The sequence below is a fragment of the Diadema setosum genome, chromosome 15, assembly GCF_964275005.1.
Source record: "Diadema setosum chromosome 15, eeDiaSeto1, whole genome shotgun sequence".
Taxonomy (NCBI): domain Eukaryota; kingdom Metazoa; phylum Echinodermata; class Echinoidea; order Diadematoida; family Diadematidae; genus Diadema; species Diadema setosum.
Window position 1 is genome coordinate 18,942,441 of NC_092699.1, and position 11,336 is coordinate 18,953,776.

Sequence of the window (11,336 nt, forward strand, 5' to 3'; positions counted from 1 at the left end):
CCGCGAAATTAACAACACGCGCAAATGTCCTCCAAGTAGCAATTCGCGAAAATATCTGTACGCGAAAATTTCAGCTCGTACAGTAAATGCTTGTTCCGCTACATATTTTCGAAAGTGATTCTCAGTTCGTTATAACGGAGCACATTTCTTTTGTTTTTCTTTGTCAGTTGCGCTCTGAAAAGACTTCGTTATAACGAAAATTTCGCTATAACCATGTTCGTTATAAATGAATTTTGTACCATAGACTTTAATGGCGATAATTTTGGGACCAGAAGTTTTACTTCATTATAATGAAATTTCGTTATAACCGTGTTCGTTGTAATGGGAGTGCACTGTAGTTGTTAGAACTTCTTTTTTGTCAATAGATCAACCAATTTCTGTAACAAAGACTGGCATAGCCAGAATTATTAACTGTATACACCAATTTTTACATAGAGTAAACAAGCATTGTTTTGTATATTTTGTTATGCAGTAACATCCCTTTAATGTAGAGAAAGAAGTTGGGGAGTAAGATGAGCTGTACCATATGTTCATTGAGGGTATGTGGTGTGTGAAACTATTTTTTCAGGAAGACTGCATGTTAGGATACATACTTGAATGATGGTACAATGTATGTGTGTGTAGTTTGTTTGTTTGTTTGTTTGTTTGTTGTTTTTTTTATTATTAAACTGTGCTAGGCACCTCTACAAAATGAGCTGAAAATGCATTCACATACCATGTTATTGACTTTGTACATTGAAAACTACATTTTGTATATTAAATCTGTCAAATATGTTCAAAACTATTTGCTCTGTCAAGTATACTGTACATGCAAATGCACATCTGCATATTTTTTTTTTTCCAAAAAGGATTACAGAAAAACTGCACCCACAACAAAAGCAGCAATGTGGTAGCAAGCGCGTATAACAAACACACCAACAAACACTGGAATTTCAAAGTCTTTTCAGTACAACATGCAAATGGCATTTGTTTCCTTTATAACTGTACGAAAATATGTCATGGAAGCTTGTCAGGAGTCATGTTTTCATGCACCAAGTAAAGAAATGCATTCATAGTAAAATTGTACTCAGCAAGCTAGTTGGACAGTTTACCAAAAGATGGTATCTGTCAAGGTGGTCTCCAAAAATTCTTACGATATTCCACATATTATTGTAATTTTTTTTTACAGTACAAATGTAGCAGTATCCAGAAATTTTTTTTTTTTGATGCCTCATGTTACATGTACACTGTATTTTATGATTACAATCTGCTCTTTGCATAAAAATTACTGTACTAATAAGTCTTTGTGCTTATTGCGAGTAAATGTGTGTGAAGTACTGTCTTAGGTATTCCTCCATTTCAAAGGATAATCTGTAAACGTGTACCAGTAGCTTTTTTTTTTTTTTTTAATTGTTGGTATCTCTGTATGTTTGTGTGTGTACATGTGTGTGCATGTGGGCGGCAGGTATATGCATCAGCTATTCAGACACTCTATTCATAGCTCTCAGTGTTGGGGACGCTGCTAGAATTTCAACGCCATCACAACAAAATTCTCAGGAATTTTGAATGACCAAATTAATGAAATCTCATTTCACTGCCCACAGTGGTCGTATCGAAGCAGAAGACATATCGATACATGCAATATCATCACGGAATGCATCAGAATAACGTATATGGCTGTTCAACAACGAGACAGTTTTATAAAAACTATTGTTTGCTTTCGTCAGGTAGCTAACAATCTTGTATTTCAAAGACCTTTGTACGTGTATTTACTTTTTTTTTCAAAGTCGCAGTTCGCGACAAAGATGAAATCCTGTCTGGATTCGATGCCATACTCCCTGTAAGCTTTCATTTAAGAATTGTACCTTTTGATCTCGTTAGATTTGTATAAATATGAGATCCTCAAAGTTCGTAGGGCACATGAGTACATCTATTGTACTTATGTGCCGCTGGTTGCAACAGACCAACACAGAAAACTTTATTGTTGTTGTAGTCATAACCCGAATATGCACGGATATTCTTATCGGGTATTTTGCACAGTGTTTTATATATTGAAGGTAAAACAACTAGATTGCCATTTTCCCGTTGATTATGATTTCTTTCTTATGTGTCGATTGTTGGAAGAGACGCTGCGACAGATTTCCTGGCCTTTTTACTCTGCGTGGGGACCCTCGTTCCTTTCGCCTCAAGTTTTGGTAGGCTGTTGGCACGTTTTTTCTCCAACCGTCTCTCCACAGGAGGTATGCTTGCCACCTTCCACTTCCGGTCCAAGGAATCCCTGCACAATGGACGCACTTGTTGGCTCAAGTTGTGATGGACGCGATCCTGCGCACCGTTCGGTATCGGTGGCAGCGATAGCGGTTCCTTGTGCCTCACTTCCCTTGTCGTGTGACCCTCGTAGACCGGTTTCCGAAATATCAGTGGGAGTTTGAAATTCTCCAGTACGCACTCCGCGTTGTAGTTTCGGAATTCTTTGAGGCGGCACCGCTCCGTGACGTTGAACCGCAGCTTGTCCTTTCGCTCTTTCGGACGAAGCGGCGTAGCAGCCGATACTCGCGATGACTTCTGGTTCCATGTCATGGTAACTAGTGGATCGTTGTTCAGCGGTTCCAAGCAACCTAGGAGCGTGGTTTGACTCGACCCTCGTGCGTTGCGCTCAAGTCCTTTCCCACCGGAAGCTGTCTTCCAGTGACTGAGACCCATGCGTTTTGACTTGGAGGGCAAACCGCGAAAGGTCACATCTGTAACCGGCAAGTTCTGTGCTTCATCAGGCTTGCATGGTTTCATGCATCCCTTTATCTACAGAACGTTAATACAGGGATGAAAGGAAGAAAACATTGATCCAAATGAAGATCGCAATGGATCATGTACAATATGTTTCTACTCTCTCAAAAGTGATTGTGACAAGAATTGCAATTCAATAAAAATGTTGGTTTTATTGATTACCACGACATGAATGAATGAATAGATGGAATGAATAGATGAATAGAGGCTTTCCGAGAATGTGATATTATTGTATGGCATCTCAATAGCTTGCAGACCTCGGTATTGTTCGTTGGTTGGTTGGTTTTTGTTTTCTTTTTTGTTGAATGGTGATTCAGGTGGATAAGAGAGAACGACTGCAATGAATTGTAGCGTCTCTTTATTTCGTCGATCGACGCTATATCCTCATTTCAAGCTACATCTATACTGTTTGTTTTACATATCGTCCGTTCAATTATAGACATTATATTGTTATATCACTTTAAACCTAGTGTTTGCTTTGATGGCAAGTTTATATGTTCATTGTTTTAATGGATGTATGGGATTTCATCGCATATGATATTATGCGATACGATACTACAGGCATTTGAGATTATGCTGTCATTTCTTACCTCCATCTGCTTTCGAAGGGATAAATGTTTCTCCGCAATTGGTGAAATCTCTTTTTTATGTGTTCCAGTACATTAGGAAGTTTTCTTCCATGGTATAAACAATGTATTCATGCAGAACTTTTGATTCCCTTTCTGTCAGGTTGGCGCCTCATTGTTTGTGTGGTAGATTGAATCATAGCGTTCAAAATTGTTTAACAACTCCCCGGGTACTAGCTACTCAGTACTCATCTGCCCAACAACCACGTACGTTACCGTGATCGCGCGTAACCATTGTGACGCATGCAGTGAGGAAAAAGAAAAGACGCGCGCGCACACAATGAACTTTTTGTGACGTCTGCCGATATTGTGACGACAGATCGACAAAGTGCGTAGACAGAGGCGCAGGCAAATAGTTGGTATCGCAAGGCAGGAATTTCTTCATTAATTATACCTGGAGGAGATTTATGAGATCACTACAGAAGCAGGAGTGCACCGTCGTATTGTGGAGTAGACACTTGCCGAAAAAATCACCTAAACTCTTAGCTATCAGTTACTTTCTTTCGTCTACCTTGTATTGTTGAACTCGTGAAAAGCTTTCAAATGATCGGATAATGTATTGATGTAATTTGCTTTGACGAAAATCTCTAGTATTTTAAAGTTTTACTGTCTGTCTACGAGGAAGGAAAACTCATTTCATACAGTTTGGAGATGTTGACATACCCCCACGTAGTAGTATACGTTCTTCAGTACTCATCTTCCTTCACTCACCTCTTGGCCTCTCAAATTCGACGGAGTGGATACGCGACTGGAAGAGATGAGCGAAGGGAAGCTGACTGGTGTGGCAACATTCGAGCAACCAATGGCGGGAAAACCATCTTACAGGACATCACAATGAAGACCACAAGAAAACTACGTGATTCAAAGCATGAACCAATATCACACTCCACTACTTAGCAATACTAAAATAATGTGGCTTTGCAAAAAATGTCATCGCGTTAGTGTATCTGTACGACACTCCTCGCTTATGAAGTATAGTTTTAATGAAGAAACATCACTCTCTGTTCTTCTTCTTGTTGTCTCCTTTCCGTATAGCATGGACACATGACTTTGCATCAGGTACATTTCTATGGTTTTGATACATTTATGTGTAATGGTGTGAATCACCTTTATATCGTAAAATCTGCCATCTGAGATGAAAAAAAAAAAAAATCAATTAGCCTCGCCACCATGATGCTTGCAGAAGTCAAATGTGATGGTATACCGATTCAAATGAAATCAAATTGTCAATATGGATTGGGAAAGAAGCTGAGAGTAATATCAAGTGTCCTTACGGAAAATTCACGGTATTTGGACTGAAGTTATGATAAGTCAACAGTACACCCCAAATTGTCAGTGCTTTCTGACGTGATTGCTTCTACTGTCAAATGATATTCACGCAACATCTCTCATTCGACAATTCTTTCACCATTCACGCCCATTTAGAAGTGTTCCTGTCACCTATTGGTTCGGGTACTAGCCAATCAGCGGGGAGTACTTCCTGCTACCACTGTCAGTGCAAACGTTCGGACATTATTTTGCGTATATGAAGAGATTGCTTCCAAAAGGCGCTAAATCCAATGAAAAATGACGGATATAGTGCCTTTTGGAAGCAAGCTCTTCATATGCATTAACCATGCCAGGTAATCTTGTTTTGGACTCTCATCGTTACATGTATATACATTTACACTTCACACACTTTGAGAGGTTTTTGTTTTGCCTTTTCTTCTCCATAACATTCAGCATTCGAGATAAAGGCCATTCCGTGTGGTGTTGCATTGTATGTAATTGAAGAGATATTATTTTGATATGCACCTTCCTTAAAACAATCTCATCTGCAATGTAGAAGAAGAATGAGAGCACACTTACAGACAGTACAGTTAAAATCAAAGACAATGGACTCACGAATCCATATGCTGCCGAAAAAGCAATCGCTTAATTTATTTCTGAACACGCATCATTGGTCCACGCTGGGTAGAAACTATAAATCGCCTTATTCTAATTGATATACCAATGTATGTTACATCATAGTCATGCCATTTTTACCCTCTTTCAGATAAGTTTGGTGTACCCTGTATTTATTTTATCAAGGCTGAGCAACAATTTTCATAATAATATTCCTTTTCAAAGGTAGCATAAGTTCTATGTTTCAGTCTCTCTCTCTCTTTTGTCGTTGCAATGTCTTCAAGGATTGCCTTTCCATTCTTTCAGTAAGTATACTCAGTGACTAACTCACCAACATAAGAAAATCTTAATCCTCGAAATCATTCAAAGCTAGTGAATATCATATCTTTAATTTCTTTAATGCATTGATGGTATCAGTTATGTCAACATCATAGTGCAAACCTTGTTTGGTGTTCGAAGCGATCGTAGAAAATATCTATATAAATGCAAGTATAGTACTACAAGGATGTTGACTTTCAGTTCGAAACCTGAATTGCTTCGATCATGTGCCGAACAAAGCAGCTGCTACCAAAGCTTTGTTCCCCGTGGCTTAGTCACGTTTAGTCGACCATTCCTTGGGACTGTCGACACCAGATAGGCTCGTATGAGTTTTTTAAGCTTTTAACATTGTTTTAACCTCCATGCATTCTTCCATCACATAATCCCATAGAGCATATAAGAAACAAAATTACTACAGACGAAGAGAGTTTTCGCATTGCGTATAGAGACGCGTTTACCACGACTGTTTATGCATTTTCTTCGTCGTCTTCGCCCTCCTCCTCGAATTCTCCTTCTTCCTCGGCGGTGGCGTCCTGGTACTGCTGGTACTCGGACACCAAGTCGTTCATGTTGCTCTCGGCCTCAGTGAACTCCATCTCGTCCATGCCCTCACCGGTGTACCAGTGGAGGAAAGCCTTTCGCCTGAACATGGCGGTGAACTGCTCGGAGATGCGCTTGAAGAGCTCCTGGATGGCGGTGCTGTTGCCAATGAAGGTGGCGGCCATCTTGAGACCACGTGGTGGGATATCACAGACGGCGGTCTTGACGTTGTTGGGGATCCACTCGACGAAGTAGCTGCTGTTCTTGTTCTGGACGTTCAGCATCTGTTCGTCGACCTCCTTCATCGACATGCGACCTCGGAAGACGGCAGCAACGGTCAGGTAGCGACCATGACGAGGGTCACAGGCTGCCATCATGTTCTTGGCATCAAACATTTGCTGGGTCAGCTCGGGTACAGTGAGGGCGCGGTACTGCTGGCTACCTCGGCTGGTCAGAGGAGCAAAGCCAGGCATGAAGAAATGAAGACGAGGGAAGGGAACCATGTTGACGGCAAGTTTACGAAGATCGGCGTTGAGCTGTCCAGGGAACCTCAGGCATGTGGTCACTCCACTCATAGTGGCCGAAACCAGGTGGTTTAGGTCACCATAAGTTGGCGTGGTCAGCTTTAGGGTACGGAAACAGATGTCGTAGAGAGCTTCGTTGTCGATGCAGTATGTCTCGTCTGTGTTCTCGACCAGCTGATGGACTGAGAGGGTGGCGTTGTATGGCTCGACAACGGTGTCGGAGACTTTCGGTGACGGAACGACGCTGAAAGTGTTCATGATGCGATCTGGGTACTCCTCACGGATCTTGCTGATCAGAAGGGTGCCCATACCCGAGCCGGTGCCACCGCCTAGGGAGTGTGTCAGTTGAAAGCCCTGGATACCGGAGCGAAAGTTAACTTTATATCAATCAATATTTTTTTGCTACATCTATATCAATCCAATAGGAAGACGGTACAATTGTGAATGTCGAATGAAATTATGCAAAGGACATCAAACAATTTGCTTCAGCCTCAAGGCAATTTCCTGTTCAAATTCGATCATTATATGGTGTTAAATGTAAAGTGGACTAAAAACAATAATTCGCAATTTATCAGAAAAGGAATAGGAAAAACATGTATGAACAGATGTACACGTGTATTAGATCCCAATGAACTGATAGCCCAACATCTATCATGATTATTCATATATTGTTGTGTGTTTTTTTTTTTATTTGATTAGGGGCAACTGTACCTTTCTTCAAAGACCTTAATATATCATGACTAAAGCTTTGTAAAATTCACTCTATTTCAGGCCCATGCCTCTCTCTCTCTCTCTCTCTCTCTCTCTGTCTATCTCTTATATATATATATATATATATAGAGAGAGAGAGAGAGAGAGAGAGAGAGAGAGCTTGCTTTCAAAAGGCGCTAAATCCATCATTTTTCGATGGATCTAGCGCCTTTTGGTTGCAATATCTATATATATATATATATATATATATATATATATATATACCGCTGAGCTGTTGTATAACATTTTAGCAAATATAAACGTAATGCATTTATCAACGCAACATGTCCCGTACAGACTCAAAACCATGGTGCAATACCTGAAGGCAGTCACAACTCTCGGATTCCTTGCGAACCACATCCAATACGGAGTCAATCAACTCAGCTCCTTCAGTGTAATGACCCTTGGCCCAGTTGTTTCCTGCCCCGCTCTGGCCGAAGACGAAGTTGTCCGGTCTGAAGATTTGACCAAAGGGTCCCGACCGGACGGAGTCCATGGTGCCGGGCTCGAGGTCGACGAGCACCGCCCTAGGGACGTACTTGCCTCCAGTGGCCTCATTGTAGTAGACGTTGATACGCTCTAGCTGGAGGTCGGAGTCGCCATGGTAAGTTCCGGTCGGGTCGATGCCGTGCTCGTCAGAGATCACTTCCCAGAACTGACAGAAACCACAGAGATATTCAAAATCTCTTAGACTATCGATTTTTTTTTTTTCAATGATTTGTGTTTGGCAAGTAAAGACAGCTGTTCGATGAAGTAAAACAGAACGAGGTATAGTTACATCATGGTATACTTTCGTCAACTACAGCGGGAGCACCTTTCTAGACCTTCTTGAAATATGAGATAGGAACAATAATGATGAGGAGAAATGTCCCTTCAATAAATACGGGGATAAGGATGCGGATATAAATACACGTGTTAAGAATGTCTAATACGAACTAAGAGGTGGATGATGGCCTTCATTATGTCTAGATATTGTATGACGTCCTACATTGAATACGAAATGGAAGTGTCTTGCAGTGAGTGAAAATGTTCTTCATCAAATATGCAGTGAGAGACGTTCAGCATCCGATCTGAAAAGGTAAGTGTCTTAATCAGATAGCGGCGGATGACGTCCTCCGCTGAATATATGAGGTGGAACGATGTCAGTCATATAATACAAAATGAGATATATTTGTCGTTAGGATTTCCCTAAGAGGTGTTCTTATTGTATGAGATGACGATGTCCGTAAAATATCAATGACATGGAAGATGTCCTTCGTTAAATGCAGGGACATACAACTTCATGAATTAAGCCCAGGGAGTACGAGACTCGAGATGTATTTCAGTAAATACGATGCGGAAAATGTCCCTCGTCAATTATGAAGTTGAAAATGTCCTTGACAGATCAAGAGGTCATCAATGAAAATGAAGTTTACTGTATGCCATTCATGAATATGAGTGGGATTTTTCTTAATGCTGTTTCCTTTTGTAAAATGTCAAATGTTTAATGAATTGGTTTAATAAAACTTGAAACTTGAACTTTAAACTTGGAAGATGTCCCCATCGCATAGAAAATGAGAGATGATGACAACCGCAGACAATGGGAGTGTCTTCAGATAACTGATTACACAAATATCCTGATAATCTCGAAGAAAATTATTCTTACGAATCTTGACAATGACATGTATGAACGCCTAAGTTTAAATCATGGTTTGATATGCATCTATAACCACCTATCTCGCAAACGTGACAAAAATGGAAGGAAAAGCACGGAATTTAAGTCAAAAATCACAAATATGAAATTAATTTCTTATTAATCTGAATCTGTATTATTAAAAAAAAAATGTGATAAAATCGAAACAATTCTCACTACATATTTCTACCTCAGTACCTTTGGACCAACATTCAAATATGTTCTTGGTGATTTTCGTTATGTGTTTGCATCTAATAGAGTATCCATCGTTTCATGAAATATGAACATGCATGTACAATATGTATGTGTTTTTAAACCATCTCTGAAGTAAGGTAAGAATGTGTTTGCTGAGAGAAAGAGCAAGTGAATTAAGATTCAGATGACTAAAAATAATATAATAAGGAGAGGAGAAGGTCAAGGCATGTGGAATGCCCGATGAAGAATAGACGGAAACATAAACGCTCCAGCTAACTGGGAAAACGAATCCCCAAAGCACGAAGCAAATCGGCGGAGACTTCTTCCTTCCCCTTGTATTGGCAGTCCTCTCCCTGACAGCATTTTCCCCCGCATGTATTAGTTTGCCAGCAGTCCACATTATTCATGACGGCGTGTCGTGTTTTCCATTCCTTGCGATAATTACATGCCGCCCGAGCATATTCCCACGTTCTTCCACAGGCGATTTAAAAACGGTATCATGTTTAGCCTGCCGCATAATCCGACTCGGCTGTCAGTGAAGCATACGGCCAATGACGGCACGCTCTCACAACATTGATGTCTCTCGTGAAGGTCTTATATGATGTAGACAATTTTTGCACATGACACAGATGTTTATCATTATAAAAGATGACTAATATTTGGAACAAAATATCGAAGAAATATAATGTCATTTCTAAGCATCGGGACAGAGAAAAAAAGAAGAAAAAATACATAATAAGGATGAAAACGCATTTCCTGGAATTCCTGGCATTTTTGTATGTAGCTGTGATCTGATTAGCATTATTAATTCATATGATCTCATTCATAAAAAAAAAATGTATATATATATATATATATATATATATATATATATATATGATGAAGTCTTCCTCTTCACATTTCATTGGAAATCCCTGAGATAAAGATGGCATGATCCGCAATGACTCAAGATTTACTACTCCTCTCCTGAACACGTTGCGGCTGCCGATTGTCAGTGAAAAGGGTGACATTAATGCACAACAACTGAATGAATCCGAAAGAGTTCTTTGTACATTCGGAGATTTGAAGACATGATTAAAAAAAACAAACAACAACAACAACATTCATTTCCGCACCGCTGGGCATTTTGACATGAAAAAGAATGAAAACATTATTGAAGGAAAAGAAATAGTGCCTTTCCCTCCGGAAATCTGACTTTGAGTCCAAACAGTGCACATCATCATCGATACTGAATCATTTCATCTTTTTATGGAATTTCTCTGGAATTGGGAGCTATAATGATTTAAATAGAATTATCGAAAACAAAGTACAGCCTCTTTTTTGCAAACTGACATCAAATTCAATAGAAGAGGGAGTTTGGAAGTTTCTTTGCACATGAAACTTTTGTCATTGTGATGACTATTTACCGGAAATTCTGCCCCAATTATTTTGGGATGTGCTTGAAATACCGAGATGGATATCCCACGGTAGGAAAACAACTCCCCGGCTTTCTTGACCCACGCCCATTGCCGCTGGCATCATATACACAGAAAACGTGTAGAGGGTGTGGTTGGACAAACATATTGATGGACAATAACGATATTGCCAAAATAAGACGATGTTTATTCACAAATTTCACCCCCTAATCCTTGGCAAAGTTCGAGAATCTTACCTTGGCGCCAATCTGGTTACCGCATTGTCCAGCCTGAATGTGAACGATTTCCCTCATTGTGATTACTGACGATTTGCCGGATTTTGCTGGCGGATGTGGAAAAAAAGACGAATTGTTTTCGCTACGAGGAGTAGCTTGTATCTGCGCCTCGGAGCAAAGATTTTGCAGGGACCTTGAGTATGCAGATTGTCAAACGTTCTCGCGAGCTGCGGAATCGCCCTGCCTCCACGTCACGTCACGTCTGCCTCGCCGATATGCTAATTTTGGATGACTCATAACCCGGGATCGCCTTGGATCTTCGAGCTTTGTGAAATCAGAGTTTTCTTTTTCACTGACGAGAACTATACACACGACCTTCTCTTTATTGAGTTGTTTGACCTTTTAATGTAGTTAAATAGAAAGTTTGGACTAAT

The 11,336-nt window shown here is 40.2% G+C and overlaps 2 protein-coding genes across 2 annotated transcripts; both read right to left on the minus strand.

The window, feature by feature from the left end:
• Nucleotides 1-1,644: 1,644 nt before the first annotated feature.
• LOC140239002 (uncharacterized) lies at nucleotides 1,645-3,528 on the minus strand. Its single transcript, XM_072318898.1, has 2 exons — nucleotides 3,354-3,528; nucleotides 1,645-2,778 (listed from the first exon to the last, which is right to left on the minus strand). Exons 1-2 carry the CDS (start codon nucleotides 3,357-3,359, stop codon nucleotides 2,083-2,085), a joined length of 702 nt encoding a protein of 233 aa, XP_072174999.1. The 5' UTR covers nucleotides 3,360-3,528; the 3' UTR covers nucleotides 1,645-2,082.
• Nucleotides 3,529-5,339: 1,811 nt separating this feature from the next.
• On the minus strand, nucleotides 5,340-11,052 carry LOC140238985 (tubulin beta chain-like). The gene is made up of 3 exons (XM_072318881.1): nucleotides 10,924-11,052; nucleotides 7,725-8,060; nucleotides 5,340-7,009 (listed from the first exon to the last, which is right to left on the minus strand). Exons 1-3 carry the CDS (start codon nucleotides 10,978-10,980, stop codon nucleotides 6,059-6,061), a joined length of 1,344 nt encoding a protein of 447 aa, XP_072174982.1. The 5' UTR covers nucleotides 10,981-11,052; the 3' UTR covers nucleotides 5,340-6,058.
• Between the last annotated feature and the right edge of the window lie 284 nt (nucleotides 11,053-11,336).